Source organism: Phyllopteryx taeniolatus, chromosome 20 (genome assembly GCF_024500385.1).
Source record: "Phyllopteryx taeniolatus isolate TA_2022b chromosome 20, UOR_Ptae_1.2, whole genome shotgun sequence".
Classification (NCBI taxonomy): Eukaryota; Metazoa; Chordata; class Actinopteri; order Syngnathiformes; family Syngnathidae; genus Phyllopteryx; species Phyllopteryx taeniolatus.
This window is the reverse complement of record NC_084521.1, coordinates 5,105,594-5,133,497: the sequence shown is the minus strand read 5'-3', so window position 1 is coordinate 5,133,497 and position 27,904 is coordinate 5,105,594. Positions and strand designations below refer to the sequence as shown.

At 43.4% G+C, this 27,904-nt stretch overlaps 1 protein-coding gene across 5 annotated transcripts; it reads right to left on the bottom strand.

Moving 5' to 3' along the window:
• Nucleotides 1–42: 42 nt before the first annotated feature.
• On the bottom strand, nucleotides 43–26,131 carry pde7a (phosphodiesterase 7A). Of its 5 annotated transcripts, none has more exons than XM_061757909.1 (12): nucleotides 25,072–26,131; nucleotides 13,070–13,130; nucleotides 7,893–7,982; nucleotides 7,305–7,471; nucleotides 5,826–5,889; nucleotides 4,644–4,840; nucleotides 3,671–3,802; nucleotides 3,066–3,157; nucleotides 2,841–2,985; nucleotides 2,157–2,253; nucleotides 1,977–2,057; nucleotides 43–1,449 (listed from the first exon to the last, which is right to left on the bottom strand). In XM_061757909.1, exons 1-12 carry the CDS (start codon nucleotides 25,207–25,209, stop codon nucleotides 1,229–1,231), a joined length of 1,485 nt encoding a protein of 494 aa, XP_061613893.1. In that variant the 5' UTR covers nucleotides 25,210–26,131; the 3' UTR covers nucleotides 43–1,228. The 5 variants fall into 5 exon arrangements, with proteins under 5 accessions (XP_061613893.1, XP_061613894.1, XP_061613897.1 ...); XM_061757910.1 differs by having other exon boundaries at nucleotides 7,893–7,979; XM_061757913.1 differs by lacking the exon at nucleotides 7,893–7,982.
• Nucleotides 26,132–27,904: the final 1,773 nt, after the last annotated feature.

The window sequence follows — 27,904 nt, the reverse complement described above, 5'->3', positions numbered from 1 at the left end:
AGAGAGAAAAAAAATTAAAACTGGGAAAATAAAACGTCAACCTTTGAGTCAACAACCGGTTTTCTTTTTATTCTTTCAAAAACAACTGCAACAGGCATGTATCAAAAAGTGGAAAAGAGAGCACGGAAGGCCTTTTACAAAAAAAACAACAAAAAAAACCTCCAGTCTTTCCCCTCCCTCCCTCTCCCCTTTTCCAGAGAAAACAAAATGGCTGTCGCGACAGAATTGTAAACAGTTGGCAAAAAAAAAAAAAAACAACAGTCTTTACAGCACTTTTCAACAGCGAGTGTGGGTGTGTGGGGGGGGACAAACATCTATCTTCACGGGAGGGTTTCACATCGTGGAATGTGGTCATCTTCATCGTTGTCTTCATCATGGCGGGTTTGGTCACTTAGCTTGTCGCTTGTGCATAGTCGTAAGGCATTTGTACAGCTTGCGTGTGTGTGTGGCCCTTTAAAATTAGTGTGTTTTCAGTGTGTTCATTCTCTTCTATAACAAAACCCTGAGAGGCTCAGAACAGAAGAGTTCAAAAAAGTATGTGATTGAGAGTGTGTGTGTATGTATGTATATATATAGCTTCGACTGCTTTGTACTTCCAAAAAAAGTGTGTTTGTGAGTTAGCAAGCAAATGTGTGTGAAAGTTACTGGGATTGTGTGTGTGTGTGTATGGCTTCAACTGGTTTGTGTTTCCTACGAAGTGTGTGTGTGTATGGCTTCAGCTGCTTTGCGCTTCCCAAAAAAAAAAAAAAGTGTGAAGTTGTGTGTGTATGCATGCGTGTTGCTTCATCTGATTTGTGCTTCCAATGGTGTGTGTGTGTGAAGTGGAAAGAAGTAGTAGTAAACAGTCTGGGTTGGTCGAGAGGCAGCAAACGACTGGGCTTGTCACTTTTTGAGGAAGAATCAATACAAACGTGAGCCACGCATATATATATATATACAGTAAATGCATGTGTGCGTGTCAATACGCATCATCAAATGGCACTTCAAATGTCTTCTGGAGCGACAAATAAATACAATTAAAAACTAAAAAAAAAAAAAAAAAAAAAAAAAAACGACGATGAAGGGAAATTACAGCAGGAACCAAATGAGGTATCTACGTATTGCTCTACGTCCAAAAACAATTCGAATTAAATAAATTAAATAAAATCAGTGGTTTAGCAAGAAGGAAAATCAAAAGTAAATGGGATCAAGGCGCTCCCCCCAGTGTGTGTGTGCGCACGCGTGTGTGTCAAGAGGTGTCAGGATACTCTCCTTCCCTGAGCTTTGTCTTTGGAGAGGCTTGCACTCGTGGTGGTGGTGGTGGTGGTGGGTCTGGGCTCAGGCTTTGCCCTCTGCTGCCCCAGCTGGCCTTGTTGAGGCCCATGTGCCCCAGCATGGTCTGGGACAGACGCGTGTCCGAGAAGCGAGACCACTCGGCGAACAGAGGCTCGGCCACGTACGTCATGAAGCCTGACAAATGATGAAACTACATATTAGGAAATGCGTTGCTGCCTAAAACATAAAAATAAACACAAATACCCCCCCAAAATATGCGGAATATAATGAAAACTTCAGATATGAGAAGAGGTTGTCCTTTCATATGAAAACTAGCGTGTCATTTTATGAGGAATAAGTTGTGATGTTACCAGGATAAAGTCATAATGTTATGACAATTTATTTTTTTATTTTACGAGAGAAAAAGACAATTTTACAACAGTCCTAATTTTATGATGAAAAAGATTATGGGGGCAAAGATGTAATTTTACCAGAATAAGGTAAAAAAAAAAAAAAAAAAAAAAGAATAATAATAAATAAAATACAATTTTGAAAAAAGTTCTACTTTTTAAAGGAGTTAACTTTGATAAGATTGCAATATGTTGACCCTGTAGTCTTCCTACGACGCAAAGCATAAGAAGAAGATAAACATATTATTCAATTGTGACCGTGTCTGTCAAATGGCGTTTACAATTGTGATGGTGTCGTGAAATGACACTCACCTATTTGAATGTTGCCCACTGTGTTATTGGCTCTGTCACAAAGTGGGCTAACTTCTAGTTTGTGCTTCTTCTCAATGTCACCTGCATGAAGAATATTTACAGATAAAGAAAACCGTGAAGATGTTCCAAAATGGAGGCTTTGTAAGCTTTCATTGTAATGCAATCTTTGAAACCGTCGACCTTGTTGGAAAAACTCCTCCGTGACTTTGTCACTCCACTGCTTGCTCAGCTCCCACGGCCTGCACGGGTTACAGATGTCGGCGCACTTCAGGGCCATCTGCAGCGGATCACCGCAAACCAAAGAGTCAAATCAAAATATTACGAGAAAAGAAAGTGTGAATTCATCAGAATGAAGTAGTGTCATAAAGTCTTTAGGAAATTAAATCGTACAATTATAAGTTGTTAAATTGCAAAATCCAAACATTGTGCCAGAAAAGTTGCACTATTACAAAAACACTGAAAATAGTTGTAAAATTAACACTGCAAGAATAAAACTGTAACATTATGAGAACAGTTGTATAATTATGACAAAGGTTGGAACATTACAAGAAAACAAATCTTAACATTATGAGTCATAACATCGAATAAACATTATAAGGAAGGTCTGAACATTGAAAGAATAAAATCCTGTCATTTTCAAAACTGTCATAAAATTAGGACAAAAGTCATAACACGGCTGTAAGTCAAAATATTACGAGAAAGTCCAAATTTGATTTAAAAAAAAAACTAAATTGAAATTTTACACGAATTAAATTGCAACATTGCGAGAAAAAAAGTTGCATATTTACAAAAGGGGTTTCGGAGAAAAAAAAAAAAAAAAAGAGAGAAAAGTGACTTTTGTACTGAGAGGAAGGAGGTTAGCACCTGTAACACAAAATGTCTGTGGCTGGCGTTACTCAAGCACAGGTTGCTCTGGTCCAAGTGCAGACGGAACCTGGACAGGTAGTCGTTCTGTCTGCTGATGTCCGTGGCCAGGATCAACGAGCCCAAATCCCTCTCCAGGCTCAAGCTGGGGGCACGCACACAAGAGTCCGTTCAAAGTCCAACGAGAGACGATGAGGTCATCATAATACGGAGATGCGAGCAGACCTGTCTTCGGCAGGCAAGTGGGAGAAGAGCCCAGTCTCTCTGAGGAGACCCACGGCAGACTTCCAGTGGTGATTTTCCAGAACTGAGGTATTCTGAGGACCACAAAGGATCAGATTACGAGAGAAGAAAAATAAAGAAATTGTAGTTTGTTGTAACTTACGGGAATAAAGTTTAACACTATGAGAACGCTATGAAAGTAAAATCATAACATTACGGGGGGGGGGGAAAGTAACACTACAAGACGTGACTTAGGAGAATGAAGTCTGGGGGAAAAAAAACTGCAACACTATGACACCAAAGTAAAAATAAAGACAGTCGTTAACTCAATTTGAGTAAGCTTTAAATGTTACAGAATATGTGGCACTTTAATAGAAAAAGAAATTATACGGAAAAATATGAAAATTAAAGAACACATTCATAATTTTTGAAAGAAATGGTGCAATCCTGGTCATAAAAATAAGTTCATAAGTCACGGCCATCCTAAGCAAAAATTAAAGTCACTAAAAATGACTAAATGTGTTCACGACTGCCTCCATAGGTCAATATTGCGTTTAGCTACATAGTGGGATCAGTGTCTAGGAGTCCGTGGGGTGGGGCGGCGTCACCTTGTAGAGTGAAGCCAGATAGTGGTCAGTCTTGATGAGGAAGGGCTGGTTGACTCCAGGGTGGTCCAGGTCGTGAGTGGCGGCGGCCAGCAGGCCCATCAGAATGTCGTACGACGTCAGAGACTTGGATAGCTGCGCTCATCACGCACACAAAACGCGTTAGCATGTGAAGACCGAAAAATCCCTACACAGTGGTTGCTGCCTTTTCAGATACGACTGCCCCGACGGACGACTTTTTTCGAGATACGAGCAGTCATTAGGATGATTTTGTTGCTGCAACTTGCGAGCGCAAACATCCGGTACGAGCGCCGTATGATAGTAGTGAACTCAACCCCCTGCACAATAAGCAGCACTTTGGCAAACAGTGAACAATTCTTCAAAACAAAACAAGCTGCGTTGCAGTGCGATAATCCTTAATGCAACAGATTGAACACAAACGGTGAAGCAACACTTGTAGGCAAACAATATAACAGTTCTGTCATATATCTTCTGCAAAGATTAACATCAGACGAATATTAGTGGCGCACTGATGAGCCGATGTGAGTCTGTCTTATATTGCCTCCAGGTGGCCAGAAAGAGCAGCACAATGGCCATTCAATTGATGCGGCGTGATAAAAAGCGTTCAATTTTAATTTTATTTAATACAATAATTTAAAGTACAATATCAAAGAGTGCGAGATTGACTTGTTAAAATATACATTACAACATTTTTTGTTGTTGTTTTTTGGCGAGAAGGCTGGAACGGATTACAGTGGAACCCCACCTTCTCGGCACCCGCGGATTCACATTCGCATGCAATTCGATGCAATTATTATGGCCGTCAATTATCTGCGGATTTTGGCTAGTCGCGGTCCGCCGCCGTCCCTCCAAACCTATAGCGTACATACTACACATTCCAACAGCACGACAATATGGTGGACGGAGAGTGACTCCGAAAACAGCCTTTCACTCCACAGTGAGCCGCGCGTCTCACCGCGGGCTCCCGCAGGTAGCAGTACATGGCCTGCGTGACGTCGGCGGCGTGCACGGCGTTGTGGTAAGGGTTGTGGGTGTGGTAGTCCTCCTGGACCAGCACCAGGAAGCGCCACAGTCGAACCACGTCCAGACGGAAGAGCTCCACCAGGCCGTACTGGTCCAGTAGGTGGAACGTCAGCGTGATGAGGCTGTTTCCTACGAGGGCGGTGACGGAGATGAGTCATGAGTACGCGCTTCCCTCGGTGATGCTGCGTTTCAGCGTAATCATAACATTACGAGATTGAAGCTGGAACATTATAAGAAAAGCCGCAACATTAAATAGTCTTTACATTACCATTTTTCCGAGAACATACAAAAAAAAGCAATAATGGAGGGGGAAAAAAAAATAAATAAAAAATACAAATAAAAATTCGTTACATTACAAGAATAAAGTTGTAACACTATGAGAGAAAAAAAACACCACTTTCAGGAAAACAACGATAAACACAAAAATCTTGAGAAAAGTTGTAAAAACTTAATACAAAGGTAAAAAAAGGGGAACATAAGAAAAGTGTTCATTACACGATGAGCATGAGAAGAAAAAAATGAAAGAAAAATCAACATGAAAAACTGTCGTTACACGACAAAAAAATTAGGAAAAGTGTAACAGTATGAGAAAAAAGTTGTAACAAAACAAACAAAAAAAAACTGTTGCGACTACAAGAAAAATTAATTTACATCAAAAGCAAAAAATGTAACATTCCCAGAACAAAGAAGTTGTAAACCATTTGGGGGGGAAAAAAATAAAAATCACAAGAATAAAGACAGAATATAGAGTGAAAAAAAATTCCTACGGGAAAATTTGTAACAAGAATGAAGATGAAACATTATGAGAAACGTCATAATTTGACTGAAAAAAAGTCGCAACATCAAAGTCATAACATTACAAGAATGAAGTTGTAACGTTATGAGCAAAAACATAACACTACGAAAAAAGACAAGACAAACTGTTGTAACATGAGGAAAAAAACGTAACACTAAAAGAACATAGTAAAAACATATTTATATTAATATATCAACATTAGTGGTTGATTTCATTTTTTCCTGCCACTGTGCTTCCGAAACACTGCCAATTATGTGTCAAGCGACCGGTAGATGGCGCCATTGGGACATACATCGTAACCGTGATGTTTGTACATACCGTTGGTCAACCGGTCGAAGAGGAAAATGTCAAAATTCCAGTTGCCCACTTTCTCCAGCATGCACTGCAAAGCGACAGAGAGAGAGCACGTTAACGACGAAGATGCAAAGAATATCTATTGTGAATACTGCGGCGAGACGTGTGTATACCTAGACGCCTCATCGAGTGCGTCCGCCATATTGGATGTGGCAGATGTTGCCCCATAAACTAATGCAAGTAAATGTGCTTCCCAAATACACACACACACACACACACACACACACAGTAAAATGGATGGGCCTCAAAACTAACTTATGGAGCCTAACCAAGGTATTCGTATTTTTCTGATTTCTTGAGTATTTACAGCTACAAATTTATGTAATATTGTTACTGTGATGATAAATATTGACATATTTAATTAAATATTTAATGTGTCTATCGTAAGCAGTTTCTGAAATGTGGATGTGATGTGAGTTTTCCGAAAACATAGAACATTGTTTACATTTAACTGATTTTGATTAATCATTTTGATATTCAGTGAGTACACTTCTATGAATTTGACGGTTAATAATTGCAATCATTTGAGAAAATATGTTATTCATTATTGGTACTAGCCACAAAAAGTCAGCAAACTTTGTTCACAAAATGATGTTCTTGGCAATATACAATGAAAAGTCATTGTTAAATCTTAATCTCATGAGATCTGGCTTTGAGTACAAAAAAAATCGGTTGGCACATCTTCATGCATATTGCCACTTTGATACAGCCAACATGGCGGCGACGTCAACGTATGATTTAGCACTCAATGAGGCATCTAGCTACGTACACTACTCACAAAAAAGTTAGCGATACGGTATAGGGCTTTGGGGTGAAATTTCAGGATTATTAGTATTACAATGCGTTCTCACTAGCAGTGGCGAAGTCGTGCTGTTGTGTTACATCAGTTCTGCTTTACAGTAGACAGATTGCACTTTCTCACCTTCATTTCTAAGTGTGAAAGGTTCACAAACTTTGGCAAATCTGTCTTTTAACACACTACCCTCCTGACTCGCAGCAATCGCGCACAACTTATCACTACAGAGTGGTGCAGTAAAATTAGCCTGCTGCAAAACTTGGAGGCAAAGATCTTGCTTTGACTTGTTTTTCCTAATGAAACCATTGGAATTATTTGATTTATCATTCATCGCTAACGTTTTTGCGCGTTGTGCACAGGTGTCAAACTGGTGGCCCGGGGGCCAGATCCAGCCCGCCACATCATTTTATGTGGCCCACAAAAGCAAATAAAATTGCTCATTGTGTTCTGGTGTCATACCATTGAGATATTTGCAAGCATTTTTTTGTTACCAATCCCACTCTCAAAAGAAATGGAATAGTCGAAAAACATGTTTTTATAGGCCCTCCGAGGGAAGTCATGACTACGATGTGGCCCGTGACAAAAATGAGTTTGACACCCCTGGCGTAGTGTGTGTCAATTGGGGTCCCTGGGCGGGGCGATCTTACGCGGGCCTGTCCAGTGTAGTCCTCGTCGAGGATGGGGAGCGGGATGTGCGGGGCAGCCCCCCGCAGTAGGCGGGACGAGTGCAGGTACCTCTGGAGACTGAGCAGCCGGCGCACCCTTCTCTCGGGGGCCGAGTCCACGGCCGCCTCCGACTCGCTGCCCAGGCGCGCTGCGCATACACACGGACAAAACACACGTACACAAGTGATTGTTAACAATAAGTTATGACGACTGTTAGGATTTTTTTTTAAGCGCAAGCTGGTCACATGACTTTCGACTCGGCTCTGTGCTGACGAAGCGGCCTACCAGTAAGCTTTTTTGTCTGGCCTCGCACAGCAGACCTGCTTTGTCAGTGCGCTCTCTCACACACAAAAGCAGCATGACTGAATAAACCGCAGCTGCAAGCTGGAAACACAGCAGCGTGAGGCGCACACACAATGCGTCTGTGTTGTGATGTCATTGACAAGGTGTTGATGGGGAAGGGGAAACACAGACACATACAAACACAACTTTGGCCTTACGTGAGCTAGTGTGCGAAAATGGCGAAAGGGGGGCGGCGGTCGCAGCCGGCGGTGGCCAATCGTACTCACTGTGAAGGTTTCGGAAGTCGATGCACAGATACGGATGGGAGCTTCGACGTTCCGGTTCAAATCCAACCTGACTTCTCACTCTCACATCTCCTGGAAGAAATTTGCACTTATTTCTTCAAGGCTCATGCAATTCCAGCACATACGTGTGTGTTTGGTTTGTTTATTAATTAAACAAGTCAAACTATTTAAGTGCATAAAGATGTGATCATGTGGAGCTTTGTCAAGAGCCACAAGGATGGGAGTTGCCATGGGATCAATGGATTTGATAAAGCACACAAAATTCAAGATTTCCTCTTATAAAGGGGAGGTTTATTCAATAGCTGGAAGTTATTGGGGTAAGGCGTGCATTTTTGTACACATGAAAAGAATACTTTTGGAGGAAATGACAACATTGTATTTATCGAAATTAATTAATTAAAAGCCGTAACATTTTGATTAAATAAAAACAAACAAAGGCACGACTGGTTAGCACATCCGTCTCACAGTTCTGGGGGCCGGGGTTCAAATCCCAGCCTCGCCTGTGTGGAGTTTGCATGTTCTCCCCGTGCCTGCGTGGGTTTTCTCCGGGCACTCCGGTTTCCTCCCACATCCCAAAAAAATGCGTGGTAGGTTGATTTGGAGACTCTAAATTGCCCCTAGGTGTGATTGTGAGTGCGAATGGTTGTTTGTTTCGTGCGCCCTGCGATTGGCTGGCAACCGGTTCAGGGTGTACCCCGCCTCCGGCCCGATGATAGCTGGGATAGGCTCCAGCACGCCCGCGACCCTCACGAGGATAAGCGGTAAAGAAAATGGATGGATGGAAAAACAAACAAACTATGAAAAAAGCAATAATATACATTATTTAAGATTTTTGGGGTGAAAAGGTAAAACAAAAAAAAAAAAGAATACATAGTTTGTTGGACAGATACGAAACATTTTTATAGAGACCTTATGTATTATGTTTTCTCATCAAATAAAGATAAAAAAAAATACACATTACAGTCCAAGATGTATAAACTATTTAAATCACACAAAACACGTACACTTCAGCTTTACAGAGACCAGGTTTGCTCTGCAGGCAGCGTGTGTAGCAGTAAAAACATCTACGGCGTCATTTTTAATACTGCGGGGAAGAAAAAGGAGGGATGATTTCAAAGAGGAGCATTTATGTATTCAAGTGGACGACGTGATTGACACGATTATTTGAGGCATGAGCCTGACTGACGTCTGGTTTGGGGGAGGGCACTCACGATTATCGCTGAAGATATGGTTTTGTGCGTGGAGATGTTCTGTGTTGGACATCTCGAGTAGACCACACACACTATAAGACCAGTAAACAAACGCTTGTCCATTTTCTTCCTCCTACATTTATAAAAACTGGTTAAAATGTCAAAAAGTGCTGCAGGTACCTCGCTTTAGGTCAGTGACCACCTCTGTAAGTACTTAGTGCTGGTGGAGAGGGGGCAACCTGGCTGATGGCACAACTCCAGGTTTTGCTGTACTCCCTGAAGTTCACAAAGTCATCCGCCACAAAATGTGCCAAACACGGCACAATTCTGGTCCCAGAATGCTTAGGAACTTCTCCAAAAAGAAATGGAAGCCATTTATTTCACACTAACAGTTTTGAAGTACAAGGTTATTTTTAGCTTTGCATAAGACGAAGGTACGTTTTCATTCAGTCACTTTCCAAAGTAGAGTTGAGTAGGTGAGTAACCACAAACAAGTGGGCTATTAATGAATAATAAACAACATAACTACGTCACACCGACGCCTGAAACTGATCAGCTCATTTTTCTGCCTTTTGCCTTTCATCGACTATTGCATATAATCGACAAACTGCATAGATGTCAAACTTAAACTAGGTCAGACTCATTTTTACCTATTTAATGCATAAAACAGTGGACAAAAAAAAGGATTTTGATGGATGGGACCTTTAAAACAAGGCGCTGGATCCTGGTGGAAGATTTATTTGGCTTAGGAAAGACACCGCAACCACTCAGCCGTGTTCGAATTATTAAAATAAACCCTCTTAAAGCCAGCGCTGGAAAGTGGATTGCGACTCGGTTGCGGTGAAAACCCACCATTGTGGCGCTAGAGGTGGAACGAGCCAAAGATGTGACTTAACCCGGACAGCGTGTGTATCATTGTGTTGAAAATGTTAAGCATGTGTAAACCACACACACAGACACAGAAGAAGAGGACGGACATGGAGCTGGGCATGCAATGTCATCACAACACAGAACCCGTGAAGGTGATCCTCAGTTTGTCTTTAGTATCTCTATGTAATTAAGTGCAGGTTGGCCGTACTACACAACATTAGCTGCAGCAAGAGGTGCTTAATAATTTAAAGGGGGTGTACAACAGTGCAACGTGTGTTTCCAGCATGGCACTTCATTACAATTCTCACACACACACAGACACACAATGTACTACTATAAAGCCAAAAAAAGCTTCCAAAAACCCAACAAGTTGGCCATTTAGGTTTGAAGCGGCCATTTTAGGGTCAACGTTTCAAAGTTTGATAGGGATCACGGCGCTCAGACTTTTTCCAAAATGTAGCCCCCGAACAGAGTTTCATCTGGCAACATGAAATGTGGTCGGCATCGCTATCATTAGTAGACACACAAAACAATCTTAAGCACACATGCCTTAAAAGGCACGGACGGGAAGTCTGGTATTTTTGTTTGAGCCGGCCGGCCACTTAAGGGTCAAAGACTGGACTTTCTTAAAACCGCAGCCCACAACGCTGGACTCACTTGCACTAGCACCATGACATTCAGTAAGCATGTCTATGACCAGCAGACAGACGAAAAAGGCTCAGGACCCATGCTTGAAAAGACACAGAAAGTCTGCCATTTTGGTTTGAAAAGGCCATTTTAGGTTCAAATTTTCAAAGAAATTTACATTTGTTCATGGGCCTCGGCAGCACCTCTGTGACTTTGTCAAAGAGTCAGCCCCCAAAGACAGCTTAATTTCATAACATGAGTTTTGGCATGTCTATCATGAGTAGACCTAAAAAAAAAAGTGTCAAGAACCACTGCCGAAAAGTCACAGGAAGTCAGCCGTTTTGGTTTGAAGCTGACACTTTTGGGTCTTTTTGTCCATCTCCCCCAAAGACGAACTACTGCTAGAGATTTCGTCCATTTGCTAATAAATTTAAACAACGTATACTACACAGGTGGGTGACGAGATTCATTGGCGCCCCCTACAGGCACAATTCTGCCTGATGTTGAGACTCGTGTAGTCGTGCACGAGCATTTTGACCCTCGGCGATATTGTTGGATGCATTCATCGTGAAGAAACGCGTGTCTAATCCGCGGTGTTGCACGTGCACATCATAAATCAAAACGATTCAGACGGCCCGAGGCGACGGATTCAGGCGTGCGTGAATCCATCCGCATGTGCTCAGCCCGGGCACGTGCGCACACTTGACGCAGTGATTAGCACACGTTTCGAGAGTCACAGGGTCCAAGTCAAGCCCCCCGAGCCCACAGCTGCACTGCATTAATGGGGGGTTGGATGTAGGTCATGTCGTTTCGAGCAATGGCAGGATGACACTGGGCTGAGTGAGCGTGCGGTGAATAGAACCCATCCACAAAGACAGATGCTTTGTGCCTGTGACGTAGGAGAGAAACCGTGTTGTACTCGGTCGAACGAAAGGATTAAAAAGAAAAAGAAAAAAAAAAAAAAGCTAAAGCGCCTTTACTCAGGTCAAACAAAACACACGGCAGCTGTTGACTCACAACAACAACAACTGGAAGCCATTCAGACGTGTGTGTGTGTGTGTGTCTTCTGTTCAGCAGTAGACACCAGATACTGTATTTCAACTAAAATGATGCCATCCACTTCATCCAAATAAACACCTTGTTTCCTATACCCCTGGTTGACGGCTGAGCCCGTTTGAACTCTGTTGCTAACCGAAACAGCAATTTAGACTCACTCATCTGTATAGGATAGCTGCTACCGATTGGGGGTCATTTGGGCGATTTCCCTCGTCTGAGTTCATCAAAGTACTAGCCTTGGTATTGGCCTTAAATGGCTGGCTCAAACCAAAATGGCCGACTTCCTGCTCCATGTCAGGCATGGGCCCTTGAGACTTTTTCTTCCATCATGTTTAGCTAGACATGTCCACCAAATTTCATGTCAATCATTGAAACTGGCTATTTTTTTCCCCGCACCTTTCCAGGCCGCTTTTCATTGAATCTGCCCACAAAATGGCTGCTTAAAAACACAAGGCCTGGCTTCCTGTTCAATTTTGGGTATGGGTTTTCATTCAGCCTGTTTTGGTAGACAAGTGCACCCCGCTTTGTTGTCGTTTGGATAAACTGGTGATTTGGGAGTTCATTTTTTTTCGAACATTCCAGGCCTCGTTTTCATGGAATTTGCTCTAAAATGCTTGTGTCAAACCAAAATAGCCAACTTCCCGTTAAATTAAGCATACTGTTATGATAGACATGTCCACCAAGTTTCATGTCGATCACTGAAACTGGGGGCTAATTTCTAGCCTTTCTAGTACCGCCCGGTGCACCATCCCTAATAACAGATTTATAAAGCGCCCAAGGATGCTTAATATACAGAATATATTTTCCTCACTATAGATGAAGCACATTTGCCCCAAAACGTAATGCCGCTAGAGCTCCACCAAGGCCGAACAACCTCACTTTGCATTACGACAACAAGGTTTCATTGGTTGCGCTATGTAGGAAGGTGGTCCTTTCACAGACAAACATAGAAGGAAAGAATCCCATCAGATCATTAGCACAAGCAGTCTTGATGCAAGGAGGCCAGAACTCATTAGATTTATTAGTAGAGACTATTCATCCGTTTCAATCCAGCTCCCAGTATAAACACAATGTGCACAAACAGACATGAATACATAAACGCTGATTATTTTCATTGCGAGAATGCCATCAAGGGAACCAAGAAAAAAAATTAATAAATAAAATAAAATGTATGGACCTCTTATAGAAACAAGGGTACCCCAACCCAATTACTGAATGGTTTACAAAAGATAATCTTATTGTGAGATTACCAAAAGGCTACAAAAACAGGATTGAGTGGACATGCGAGCTCAAGCGTCTTTCCATAATCTCCAGAACCGCCCTCCTCCATCCTGCTTCGTGCTTATAAGCCATTACAAAATGGACATGATCCAGCCCATGCGTGTATGATTGGGTTTGTGTCAAGGAAACACTTACCTAGCATACGAATGTATAGCGCCGTCTGGTCCGAGCTGTCGTAGGAGATTGCCCCACGTCTCTGCGTAAACACACATAACCAAGAAATAATCGAGCAGGGTTGTAAAGGGACACTTTGTAAAGTTTAGAGTGCAATAACCAGGGCGGGTGGCGCAATGTTTTGACACTTGGATTTCATCTTTCCCGACGTGTGTGCGAGTGTGTACATAAACACTGATAAACGCGTCGCAACACCGCTGTTATCAGTCGTGAGGCCAAATGTGAGGTGAGTGCCAGCTGTTTCCACACACACACACACACACACACACACACACACACACAGACACACCTAGAAGATAGACCACACACACACATGTGATATTCTTTTTTGTGATGCCACCACAGAAGGATACCGGTGGTGGGCACAAGGGAAAGTGTGATGATAATTACAGATCCAGAGCTATAAATAACATATCCACCCGTACACGAATGTTCGACAGCGGTTGCCCTAATTAGGATCTCGAGTGAGCTGGAGCCTATCCTAGCTGACGTTTGGGGCTAGAGGTGAGGTACACCCAAGACTAGTCGCCAGCCAATCACAGGGCACAGATAGACAAACAACCATTCACACTTAACATTTACACTAATGGACAATTTTGAGTCAGTATAATACAGTCTTGCAGACACAAATGAAGAAGAGTTTCACAACTACTTTAAGTGACTGTGTAAGCTGTGTTGATGCACCGTTTGGGTTCAAATGTCGATTGCTCAAAGCCTTATAACACCGCCAAATAGATGCTATTCGTTAGATTACCTATGGCATTGCGCATTGTTTATTAGTATTAAGCTAAGCGGACTTAAGGCAAAGTCATGGGGCTGTTATAAATAAATAACGTAATTCATTTTTAAGTTGAGTTTAAATTCTTAACACTTTGTCTGGTCTGCAAACATGTTTCTGTTCCCTGTCCATTGCGTGTCTCTCTGGTCTCTCAAAACGTGAATAGTTTTACTTCATTTGAGTTTCATAACACAGTGGTTAACTTCTTTGTGCGTGTATGCCAGTTATTAAGGATGTTCAAATATACAATTAAATGTTTTTCGTAAGCCTGGAACAAATAAATTCGCTTGACATGATTTCCCATGGGGAAAAATGTTTTTGATCAACTTTGTCACAACAGGCACATCTAATGGTTGTGGCCAGAAAGTGTATTATTTTGGGTACTTTCCTAGTTGATTTAGTCCGAGTTGAGCAAGTTTCTGTTCCCTTTCGCAGCCTCTCTGGTGTCACAGCTGAAAGAACAGACGTTTTCTCTTCGGTCGGAGTCAGCGTGCTCCTGTTGACCTCGTCACGGGAACACGCCGCCCGACATGGACGGCTGCTGAGTCGCATGTGCGGCGTGGCTCGGCATGGATCAGCGTGGCTCAGCAGAGGAGCAGCAAGGGGGCTGAGTCACGAGCACACTTGTAGCAGACGTAACTGTGGCGAGCGTGTGTTTGCTCTGTCAACACACACCTGCTGGGGAGGGGTGGGGGGGTGCTGCACTCACTCCGCGCTCTCAACATGTCCTGGACACCCTGCAGGCTGACTCCCTACCTCTGGGGCTCCCCCGAGGCTAGGGTTTCCCCTTCCACAAAAAGCTTGCATGACTTGACGCCTGCCTCGGCAGCGCTTGGCCGTTTGGCTGATAACAGAGTTCGAGGGTCGGGTTTCTCAAATCTCCATTCACAGTTACTGCCCGTCAACACTGGATGTTCTGTGTCAAATGTACCGATAGTGTCGGTCGACCATACCTTCACGATGTGTTTAAAAAGTAGGTTTTTTTTAAGTTTGTGTGTTTAAAGCATGTTTGAGGCATATAACTATAGACTATTTTCACCTATTGCTGGTAGATCTGGAGTGGATCCTGGTCGTGAGCACTGTCAAGGGGTGTGACATCACAATAATCCCCTGCAATAAACGGGTGTTTCATTGGAGAGGAAAGCCAATTTTGTGGAAAATCTGCTGGTAAAAACTGCATCGTTTTGGGTGTTTACACTTGCGACAACAGTGTTTTCAGGGTGCAAAAGCTAACAATTGAAAACTGTAACCTTTGGAAACTGGTTTCAAAAGATTGGAAGCTTTTGAAAAGGACAGCGCTACAATCAGACATCATACTTCCAAAACACAAGTGCCTCTTTTTTCCTCTTTTTAACTGAAAAGGGGTCCAAAGAAATTGCTTTATTATGCATGTTCACTTACATGACAAGTTTACATAATTGATTTTGGAGACTGAAAACACTAACGTTTGAAAACAAGTCTCAAAAATGGAAGTTTTGAAACATGACAGTGTTTCTATCAGACATCTTCTGGATTTTCATGTATACAAAAATAGCGTTATTTTCGGATGTGCACTTACACGTTCTGGAGCCCAAGAACGCTGACATTTCAAAACAAATCTCAACATTTTTGAAAGGGGCAGTGCTACTTCCACACACCTGGATTGTCACACACATTGTACAATACGTGGTTGAACTCACAATTAGGGATTTTTACGTGAACTATTAAAAAAATAAAATAAATCTCTAACATCGCTTTTAAAGAACAAATTGTTTCTTTTAAAAGGACTACAGGACGTCTGGATTTTCACATACTGTACATTCCATAACATTAAGGGATAAAAGCACAGGGGTATTTTATATGTTTTTAAAAATAAACCTTTAAACACTTGAAAACGGCTTAAACACACTAAATGTCAATACTATCCCAATAAAACAACACCCTATGCTTTGCACACATAAAAACAAAAATGACTGAAAAGCCAATTGACTCATGCCGGATAAACAACGGCACTGCCATATCTGCGTCTACACTCGGGTATTGTTTACCGGTTAATACCAACACAAACACACTTCGCTTGTACACTCATTACCTCATGTCTTACGGATTAACGAAAGTCTCCTTCACACAAACACACAGGACAGTGCGTGTCCTCTGAGGTAATACCGCCAGTCAATACAAAGCTAATATTTCCCCAGCGAGCAAACAGGGTTGGGTCATCTGCGAAAAGCTGTATTTTAGTGTCAATAGGCCGCACCGTGTTTACACACAGCACCAATGCTTGGTGCGAACCATATAGATTGTGTCCAAGCATGTGCTGACTACACAATGTGTGTTTATTTGATGAGACTAAAAGTAAAATGTGGTGACATCAGAAATAACAGAGCGACACTGTATTATACGTTTAGCTATACATGGTGCAAGTCAAAAGATGTTTTGTGCACAAGTACAGACTGTTCCATGTTATGAAGACACATGGACATTTTGTTCAGTGTGTATTTTGAAAGAAAGGTATGCAAAACAACATGCACCCATGCAGTGTTTGGACAAGGCGGTAGGTACTCTACCCATACTTAAATTGTGGTTACACAAAGGTGTGGCTCCAACGAGGTTACTGAGACACTATCTGGGATGTCGTTGAATTGTGCAGCTCGGGTGTGAGAAAATATAACCCCAATTCCAATGAAGTTGGGACGTTGTGTTAAACATAAATGAAAACAGAATACAATGATTTGCAAATCATGTTCAACCCATATTTAATTGAATACACTACAAAGATATTTTATGTTCAAACTGATAAACGTTATTGTTTTTAGGAAAATCATTAACTTTGAATTTTATGGCTGCAACACGTTCCAAAAAAGCTGGGACAAGGTCATGTTTACTACTGTGTTACATCACCTTTTCTTTTAACAACATCCAATAAACGTTTGGGAACTGAGGACACTAATTGTTAATTTATTAAGCTCTGTAGGTGGAATTCTTTCCCATTCTTGCTTGATGTACAGGTTCAGCTGTTCAACAGTCCGGGGTCTCCGTTATCATATTATAGGCTTCATAATGCGCCACACATTTTCAATGGGAGACAGGTCTGGACTGCAGGCAGGCCAGTCTAGGACCCGCACTCTTCTACTACAAAGACACGCTGTTGTAACACGTGCAGAATGTGGTTTGGCATTGTCTTGCCGAAATAAGCAGAGGCGTCCATGAAAAAGACGCTGCTTGGATGGCAGCATGTTTCTCCAAAACCTGTATGTATCTTTCAGCATTAATGGTGCCTTCACAGATGTGTAAGTTACCCATGCCATTGGCACTAACACAGCCCCATACCATCACAGATGCTGGCTTTGGAACTTTGCGTCCATAACAGTCCGGATGGTTCTTTTCCTCTTCGGCCCGGAGGACACGACGTCCACAATTTCCAAAAACAATTTGAAATGTGGACTCGTCGGACCACAGAACACTTTTACACTTTGCATCAGTCCATCTTAGATGAGCTCTGGACCAGAGAAGCCGGCGGCGTTTCTGGGTGTTGTTGATAAATGGCTTTTGCTTTGCATAGTAGAATTTCAAGTTGCACTTACGGATGTAGCGCCGATCTGTATTTACTGACATTGCTTTCTGAAGTGTTCCTGAACCCATGTGGTGATATCCTTTCCACATTTATGTCGGTTTTTGATGCAGTGCCACCTGAGGGATCGAAGGTCACGGGCATCACATGTTGGTTTTCGGCCTTGCCACTTACATGCAGTGATTTCTCCAGATTCTCTGAACCTTTTGATGATATTATGGACCGTAAATGATGAAATCCCTAAATTCCTTGCAATTGTATGTTGAGGAACATTGTCCTTAAACTGTGCGACTATTTTCTCACGCACTTGTTCACAAAGAGATGAACCTCGCCCCATCTTTGCTTGTGAATGACTGAGCAATTCGGGGAAGCTCCTTTTATACCCAATCATGGCCCCCACCTGTTCCCAATTAGCCTGTTAACCTGTGGGATGTTCCAAACAGGTGTTTGATGAGCATTCCTCAACTTTCTCAGTCTTTTTGGCCACCTGTCCCAGCTTTTTTGGAATGTGTTGCAGCCATAAAATTCCAAGTTAATGATTATTTGCTAAAAACAGTCAAGTTTATCAGTTTGAACATTAAATATCTTGTCTTTGTAGTGTATTCAATTCAATATAGGTTGAACCTGATTTGCAAATCATTGTATTCTGTTTTTATTTATGTTTAACCCAACATCCCAACTTCATTGGAATTGGGGTTATAAAAGTGAGAAACTAAAAGTAGTAACTTATGTGGCTGGTTAAACATGAGCTAATATTATGACTGTTACATACTGCAATAATAGGACTGGTAAATACTACATAACATAGGAACAGTATAAGTGGAGCTAAACCGGGTGAATTGGGCAAAAAAAAACAGGAATGGCCAAAAGAAGTTATCGCATAAAGTATTCCACCAAGACTGTATGTGTGACTGCTTGCGTGCTTTTTCGCTTTGTTTGGCGTCAGTAGCATTTTCCCTACAGCCTCTGGCGTGGAACGAGGCGGGATTAAAATTTCTCCCCATCTGCTGGCCAATGACCTCCTTTCACTTGGGGATGGAGAGAGTCGGGGTGGGGTGCGGAGGAGGGGGTTGTCGAATGGAAAAGATAATTCGCTGGACTACACCGGAATGAGGTCGTTATAAATATCGCTGCACCCGATGCCGATCGATTCAATTTTTACAAAGACGAGCAAGCCTTCCTTCCGTATGTCGTTTCCCTTTTAGTTCTCTTCCTTTGCTTTAAACCATGATTTTCCAGTCTTTTCAGTTAAACGTGTTAAAAAAAAAAATTGACGGTTTCAGGTGCAAGTCTGAGGTGCGCATGGACCCCTACAGTTTGTCCAAAAAAGCCTTCCTCGTTGTTTTGAATTGCGGTGGGGAAGAATTGCAATGCAGTGATGAATTGATATTTTTACCCACCCCTCCCTAATATGTACTACTAAATTCTAGAGAATACTTGATTGGCCATTGTAAAAGCTTTTTTCAACGTGTAGTGTGTGTTCTGAGTTTGCCGAAACACCTGCCGCTGTAGACAGATGGTCTGTGCTTGCAGCAGTCTTGAGAACGGAATTATCTCCCCGTATCATTTGCAGTGCACTCCTAACATAATAAGCGCGTCCATTGTCCCCCGTGCAACGCCATGAAAACCTCATTTAAACGTAGCCGTTTCTTATCTCGTCTCAGCCTCTCCGCCTGGGGTTGCGACACTCGGGTTTCTAAGATCACGGATGTGGTAGAGGGGGTGTAGAGGCCAGGTTCACATGATGTTTAAACCTCTGACTGCACAACGCACCCCCCAGCCGCTGCTCGCTTAGCAAATGTCTTACGGCTATAGTTTAACTAAGGCTAACATTATTCCCAAGACGCAAACTAAAATGACCCCACTCCACTGGAGTGAAACTCTCTTGGGTAGTTCTGTTAAGTATTTGCCAGTGAGACCTCTGCAAAGGCAAAAAAATATATACAGGATCACTTCATGTTTTACGCTACACGAGCACAGCAAATTAGTACACCAAATCTGCCAGACAAGCTTAACTAGATCTTCCGTTCAATCGGAAGCAGAGCCGGATAAAATTTGATTTGATGTCACTATGTAGACCAGAAGAATTTTTGGCCAATTAGATGAGATACTCGGCATGCTCAGCTAGTGGTTAGCACGTTTGCCTCAGAGTTCTGGAGTGAGGCGCTCAAACTGTGTTCATCTGAGTTCAAATGTAGAGTCTTCAATTAACTTACGAAGTACCTGGGGGAAAACCAAGTTGAACCCGGACCTCCCAACTGTGAGGCTGATGTGCTAACCACTAACTCGCCGTGCTGCCAGAACACCAACTTATGGTTAATGTATTACAAAATGTGCCCTGCGATTGGCTGGCGACCAGTTCAGGGTGTACCCCGCCCCTCGCAGGGTACACCCTGGGATAGGCTCCAGCACGCCCATGACCCTAGTGAGGATAAGCGGAACGGAAGATGAATGAATGAATGAATGAATGAAAATGGAGGGCAGGGAGTTGCATGTTCAAACATAAGCTCTTTTGGCAGAAGCCAATATCAGCAACCAGCAAGATTAGCGAGTTGCTCCACGATCAGAAAGGCTTTGTGGCCTTTACAAACAAACTTCCTGTCATCACAACATTGCGAAACAATGTCTTCTCATGCCCTTTCAGGGGCGGTCGGCCGTTATGGTGCCTGTTGCGGAATTCTCACAATTCCTTCAAGAGGACAGGTGCTTCTCACAGTGAGTCAACAACAGAAGATGACAGCGGATACCGAAAGCAGCAAAGGAGCTCAAGTCAGTTTCATAAGCAGAAAGCTTACGACCTCTTGCAGCACATTCCAGTAACTGAGTGCTAAGCCTTAACCGAGGGTCGATTCGGATCAGGCCAGTGTGTGCGTGAATGTGCGTTTGTGTGTGCACGCGCACCCTGGCTGGAATCTACTTGCTGCGAGAGTGTTTTATGAGATCGACTCATTCAGTTTCTGAGAGCCTGCTGCCGGCTTGAAAAGAGCGGAATTGGTCCCCGTGCTCCAGATAAGAGGCGACCTATCCGCATCCTTTTTTTCCACGTTATTTATGGAGGGGCTTTTACCAGCGTTCTATGAAGGCACCGCAGTCAAGCTGAGTGGGGGGGAGGGGAGCTGTCTACTCTGCAAAGGAATTTCATTCATTTCAAGACAATCATCCTCTAATTGCTTCCCTGGGTCAACGTTGTCTTAGCCTCCAAAAGAAGGCCCGCCAACTATTTGGGGCTTAAATCCACACGAAAAGGTAAATAAATATGATTGTGTCAGTCAGATCTGTGTTGATACGTGGAGTCGCAGTCTCATGGCCGACTGCGCTCGACACCGCGGCACAAAAACAGAACGGTCATGTGATAAGAGGGGGGCCCCTCGCAGAGGAAAACACAACAAGAAAGAAGGGCAGTGTCTTGTGTCCAAATGAAGGCAGGATGTGAGGGCTCACTCCCGTTTGTTTACCAAATACTACACGTTCCTGCTTGGTGACAAACACAGCCACAGACTGCGGGACTGTCCGGGGAATTTTCACAGAAAACCTCCAACCGGCAACACAAGGGTTAAAAAAAATAAAAAATGAAAAATAGCAGCCTTTGAGGACGCTTGTGAAACACTTGGCTCCTTCAGCATTCTTGCCACATCCTGAACCGACGTCAATGTGAGGGCCCTGCGCAGACGCACACAGCCTTATCGCTGCAGTTTAAAATCAACAAAGTATTCTCCCCCACCCCTCCCCCCTCTGTCTTGCAGTGGTGGCTTATCATATGCGCGCACAGAAACGTCCATAGTTTGGCAGCAGAGCGAGCGGCGCTATCAGCGGCTTTTACGCACGAGCTTATCGGTCGGTCTGTCTAAACATCTCGGATGGGGAGAAGTCAGTCTTGGGCCAGAGACCAGCACGGCTCTTATGATGATGCGGCGATGACGACTGCGATTTGGCTGGCTACGATATGCCAGATAGCCGAAGGGCGTTTTAGCAGTCCATGCAACTGACCTCCGTTATCTCACAGTGCCATGTGACCTCCTTATCATCATTATCTGTTCATTGATCTTTCTATCTGGCTATGTCAAAAGTTGTACGGTACTTCCCCCGCTATATCGCGGTTCATCATTCGCGCCTTTGTTATAGTGCGGGTTTTCAAGCGATTTTTTTTATGGGTAATTATAATATACAGGCGGGTCTGAATTTAGCGTGACTTCAGTGTAGTACCACATTGTGCCAGAAAATGTCGGGCAGCACTGAGCTCGACTGGAGGAGATGCTGCATAATGGACAGCAAGAAGAGGCAGAGGAAGTCACCAACTAATAGGTCCAACAGTAATAGTCATTCCCGCAGAGCACAGAGAATATATGCCAATAAGTAATGTTGTGCTCTCTGTATGTTAACGTAGTAGTTGTTTGAAGGTTTGTAATTACCATAATAGCGATGCTAATTTTCATAAATCCATACATAGTGTTTCTCATTATTAATTAGCATTAACCTAGCGGACTTTTTAGTCAAAATTATATGATTTGGTTGAACATTTGAGTGTTTAAATCTACAATCTTAATTTCTCTTTTGTTTTATGCGTCAGTTTAATAGTAAACTTTAGCTTGAAGCAAGCTACATTTTGTGACATTTGTATTTGGTGATGTCCCACGACATTTGAATATTATGTGGCTTGTGGCTCAGGGATTGGGAAACATTGACCTCGAGAAGGAGACTTTTTCTTTCAAATACAGTGTATCACAACATAGAGAACACTCAAAAGCGTGAGCATTTTGGTAGCTGATGCAGATATCGGTATCCCACCAAAACCACGACTCGTGGTGGAAACGCGGGCCAGGTCAGTGTTCAAAGTTCCATGTCGTACCGTGGGTGAGCTGAACTGAACTCCAGTGCTTGGCATATTAAAACAGGGCTTTTGTGTTTTCTTTAAGCCAAACGTTGAAAGGAAGGTGAGATAGCGTCTATGCGGAACCACGACAGTTCAAAGGCAGTACAATTATCCGGTGAAATCTATGAATGTGTGAGATGAGACATGCGGGACTAAATGTGGCGCAATTCTGGTCCTTTCATTCCTGTCTTCATTCCAGAAAATGACCAGCTGAACTTTAGTCATCATTCGCCTCACCTCAAAGAATCAAGACTTTCAACAGTAACAGATAAATGAGGCCTTTTGTTATGCGGTGTGAAGCCTCCTCCTCCGCTGCATTTTTCCTTATAACCCGTTGTAAGCATTCCCACAGAGCAACATATTTCCCCACGACTCACTCGCGTCTTTAGCCCGCCTTGGCCCTGTGTTTACAAGACGGATTGTCGTCATCAGCGGAGGCAAGAAGATGAAGAAGGTGGTGGCGGCAGCGAGAGTGAGTTAGAAACAGAGGGCTTGTGTGCGAGCGGAACAAAATAGCCGAAAGAAAGAAAGAAAAAAAAAAGACTGAAGAGAGTCTCGGGCCATCTGCGAGTTTGGCAACGGGCCAAACCACTGCCCACAGTGCCGAGGCACATGCCTGACAGCCCTGGTTCTGCCGTGCCAGTGCGGCCCAGCTTCCTCAAACAACAGGCCAGCGGGACCGCATGTACAAACACACAGCGGCCGCAAGAGTACATTCACACCCCTCAAAGTTGTAAATACGGGATGGGACGCGGGATTTGTGGACGTGTAACTGCTTTACAACAAAGACTAAATGCTGCACATCCTTGTTTTACTCAAGAACAAGTGCACCGTGCCGATTTGTAACGATAAACTTTGATCTCGTTCACGACAGTTTAACCAGCCATTAGAGTTGGTCGACCAAAAGTCAGGTGTCTCCATCAGTGTGCATTTCCAGTTAAATTTTTAGCAAATAAAAGAAAAAGCAGGTTGGTTATAGGATTACAGTATTTACAATAGACACACACTAACGGAAATGTGTAAAAAAAAAAAAAAAAAAAAAGCTTATTTCCTATCAAGCTGTACAGTTCATGAATTACTTTGGTTACTTTTAACTTCCAACCAATTTTTACTTTTACTATACCTCTCCTGATGGATATCATAGCCCAAGCCAATTACTACAGACCACCAAGGGGCCTAACAACACTGACGTCCATTGATAGCCAGGACTATAGACTTAAAGAAGGCCCCCTGTGACAGCAGGCTAGCTTCAAAGCAGACACACATGGGTGAATATGTGGGGCAGAGTCACGCGCAAAGCACTAATGGCCAGCTTGGGCAAAGAGGGTGCTCCAGGGGTCGAGCGGTGACTTCACGCTTCGTAAATACTTCCAACGGCGAAACACAACGCAAGCAGGAAAGTCGGCCCTTGTGTAAGCAAAAAGAAGTGAGCCGAACTGTGAGAAAGAAAACCTTGAGAGAGCTCTAAACATTGGCCCAAAACGTAACTACCCTTGCATTTGAAGCATTTTATGGAGTGTGCATATTTTAGGAGCCCTGAACACCACCCTGCTCTCCCTAAACTCACTTAGTAGAACCCTAGGAATGTTAGAAAAAACTAGCCCAGAACACCAGTTTCACCTATTAATGCGAAATACAGTGGACTGGATATGTCCGTCATAACAGAACATGAAAAAGTCTCTGACCCCTGCCCAAAATTGTACAGTTTGGTTTGAAGCAGCCAATTTGTGGGAGACTTCCAGTGCTCGCACTTTGACAAACTCCTGCTAGGGATGAGCCCCGAATCAGAACCAGGGGACTGACCGGTGACATTATTTTTTTTTTCCACCACCATTCACAAAAAAACATTAAAAATTAAAAATAAAAATAAAAAAGGGGGGTCTGAGGGGTTGCTTTTCTTTGTTCTGCAACCACAAAACCCGCAGGCCTATCGGAGGCACATATCCACGAGTGACAAAGCAGGAAGTACAAGTGTGACTTATGTTGTTTCTGCCAATGTGTCAAAGGGATGTTGACATAAATAACACTGCAGTGGCGTTGGCGTGTTCCCGCTGACAGATGTAGCAAAATGGCAAAACGATATCTTTATCTGTGACTAACACGCGCACGTTAATAAAAAATAAATAAAAATAAAATGGTGTGTGTGGTCAAAAAGAGGTGGCTACACAATGAGTGGAAAGGGTGCGGGGCTAATACACTATGAGCGGAAAATAGTGCATTTACCTGCGACAGCTATATGGCATCGGGAGCCCTAAAGAGTTACAAGCGCTTCTTAATGTCTCGGCATGAGGCAACCATTTTGGGGGTGGCTACACAATGAGTGGAAAAAAGAGTAGGTTTATCTGCAACAGCTGTCTGGGATCAGGGGCCCTGAAGAGTGAGTAGCTAAATGCTACTTTTTAAAGGCCTCAGGAATATGAGCACAACCATTTGGAGGGTGGCTAAACTATGAGTGAACAGTTTGGGGCTACACAATGAGTGCAAAAAGAGTGTTAACCTGCTACAACTATATGGCATCCGGTGCCTAAGAGTTGGCTGCTTATTGTTAAGGCCCCTGGAACTAATGCAACATTTTGGAAGGGTGGCTAGACAGTGATCGAAAAGGGTAGGCTACACAATGAGTGAAAAAGAGCGCGTTTACCTGCGCCAGCTGCCTGAAGAGCTGTCTGGATACTGCTTTTGGGGCCTCGGGGATGAACGCAGACATTTGGGGTGGGGGGGGGGGGGGGGGGTCTACACAATGAGTGTAAAAAGAGTGTGTTTACCTGCGAAAGCTGTCTGGGATCTGGGGCCCCAAAGAGCGAGGAGCTGGAGCTGAAACTGATGGCTCCCCTCCGGCTTAGGACGTGCTTGGGAACCGGCCTGTCCAGAGGCAACACCGGTAGCTGATAGCATACTTCCATTGAATAGTCAGGGAGATAACAAAGAAATACTTAGAAAATATAGCAAGTAAAAAAAAAAAAAAAAGTCAATATTATGATCTGCAATCCGAGTTTGAAGTGTTTCTGTTCATTGTGAGCCAGTCTGGCACAACTTCCGAAGGGGATAAAAACACAGTTTGAGCTCCTTTGGTGTCATTGTACTGTCAATAAAGAAATTACAACCAAAAAAAAAAATCTTATGGAGATCCTTTCTTCCTCATTCTGCTCAAACCCAGACCCGAGAACCCAACCGACAACGAGACCTTCTTGCCATTTTCAGGGTCTTTATGAAGACGCTTCCTCATTTTTTTTTGGGTCCCCCCCTTTTTCCTCCTCCCTCCTTCTCAAAACTGAAACGAACGTCTGCTGCTTTTTGGGCTCCGCATGTTCACGGATAACAACCAAAAAAAGCTCACTTCCAACCCCTTAAAAATGGGACTTCGATGGCTCACGTGGACATATCGCCGCCGAGGGGTTGAGCCCAATTCCGGGGGAAGCGAGCGCGACAAAATCGCCGCGGCGTAGTGGTAGTGCTGGTTGGGGGTGGGGAAGGGTCTTCTTCTCTTTCCCCGGCCTCACTCGCTCCTTCCCGGTTCCAAACGGATTCAATACGTCGGTGGCGCCTTCTTTTTCCTCTTGTTTTGTTTTTTTTTTTTACCACAAAAGTGGCAGCTAGGCTCGAACAAGAGGAAGAGAGAAGGGGGAACCCCGACGCTTTCGTTCCTAGCTCGTCCGCCTCGCTCCCGGAGGCTTGTCAAGACACATCATGGCCGTCGATACATACTCCTTTTGAATAAAAACAACAACAGTTTATTTCACTCTAAACACTGTGAAAACGACAACGGTCGTCCGGCTGCCGTTTCTTCCAAGAGCCGACACCACCTGCCGGAGATGGTGCTGTTGTGGGGAAGCCACACACACAAGGGAAAACTAAAACGCCTTCGATTTACACAAGACCAATAGGAGAGGGGCGGTAGTTGTAACCGCCGCGCCCATTGGATACTTGTTCTCGTGCCGAATGAACGCCGCGTTCGCATTGGCTTCCTTCCCAAGGCCTCTATTCTGAGTGGTGGTTTTCTCAAGGAGTATGTATTCCTCCACACAACCGGGGCTTGCCCTGCAGCGGTCGCCACAAACACGCACGCGCGCGCCCGCCCGCACACACACACACCATTGCCTGTGATTGCCTTTATCTCATGACTCACTACTCAGGAGCTCAGCAGTAGTGACTCAAGATATCGCAAATGTAAAGGCACACATTCAGCAAATGTTTTTTTTTTTTTTCTTTTACTTGTGTGTTTATCTGGGCTCTGCGCGCGCGCGCGTGTGTGTGTGTGTGTTTGATAAACTGCAGCTAAATACACACAGTGGATGAGTGGATCGCATCACCCCCCCCCCCAAGATAAACATCCAGCATTAATGGAGCAGAATAAGGACATTTTATTTGGGGAGTTCCATGTGCCGCTAGAGGAGGGGACGGGGTGAGGGGGACAATGGATGTGTCATGGCAACAGTCAGGCTCTGTGCCCAGCAGAAGCATAATCCCCTCCTCCCCTCCCCATTTCCATGGCTCCCCCTTACTACTGTACTACCCCCCTCCCCTAGCATACACAAAAGCGTTCCACATCATTTCCAGACATCCGAGACAAAAAAAAACCCAAAAGTGATAAAATGCCATTTGAATGTTTTTGGGGCATGATTGGGAGGAAAATGAGTGAGGACCAGCTGCCATATAAGTGTAAAAATAACCTAACCACGGTGAGTTTTGAAAAAAAAAAAAAATTCAACACTTTGCAATTTTATTCAAATTGCAATTTTGGAATAGATTTTCAGTCAAAACAAAATCAATGAACCCATTTAGTAAGAGACATGAAGGTGAGTCACGGCATACATAATTTTTTTAAAAAGAAATTAACCATTGTAAAATGTAAAAAAAAAAAAAAAAAAATGTCACAACACTCAGCTGTAACTAAGCGCATGCTGACTGGAAAAAGAAGAACATTCACGAAAATCCAAAGAGAAAGCCAAACGTGGAATTAATCCATGTCCAAGTTAATCCTGACTGAATTGCTTTGAACACTGAAGTTTAGTGGTACATTCTTTCAGCAAAGGCCCGATTGTCAATTTATCCTGTGGTGTAGGTCGTATTAGTGCAATTTTTTCCTCCCCGATCTGCTCGTAAAAAAGCCCAAGGCAGACAATCGTAAATATTAAACCTGTTCAATATTTAAAGCACAGTACACACATACTGATAATCGGCCAAATTTGAGCATTTTCCTTTCCCTAGTGATCGAAGTCAACTACGGTGCGATTGTTGGATGTCTCTGAAAGATTGTACTGAGCGATTATCCTGTGGTGTGGGGTGTGTAAGAGAGATTTTTGCAGTCATGGCCACTAATCGTAAATATTAAACCTGGCCAATATTAAAAGCGGAGTACACACATCGCGATAATCGGGCCCAATCTGAACATTTTCCCTCCCTTCCAATAAAAGTCAGCAAAAGCCCGAATGTCGCATGTCTCTAAAAGATTATCCTAAGCGATTATCCTTTGGTGCGAGGTGTGTTTAGAGAGATTTCTCCAGTTGGGGTTGACGATCGTACATGTTAAGCCTGTTCAATATTTTGAAGCAGAGTACACGCATACAGATAAATTTGAACATTTTTCCTGGCTGTTCT

Coding starts and splice junctions, on each gene's coding strand:
- pde7a (XM_061757909.1), bottom strand. CDS start 25,209: ATGGAAGTATGCTATCAGCTACCGGTGTTGCCTCTGGACAGGCCGGTT. Junction 4,841..5,825: donor CTTCGACCGGTTGACCAACG/GTATGTACAAAC, acceptor CCGCCCTCGTAG/GAAACAGCCTCATCACGCTG. Junction 3,158..3,670: donor ATCTGGCTTCACTCTACAAG/GTGACGCCGCCC, acceptor TGTGGTCCTCAG/AATACCTCAGTTCTGGAAAA.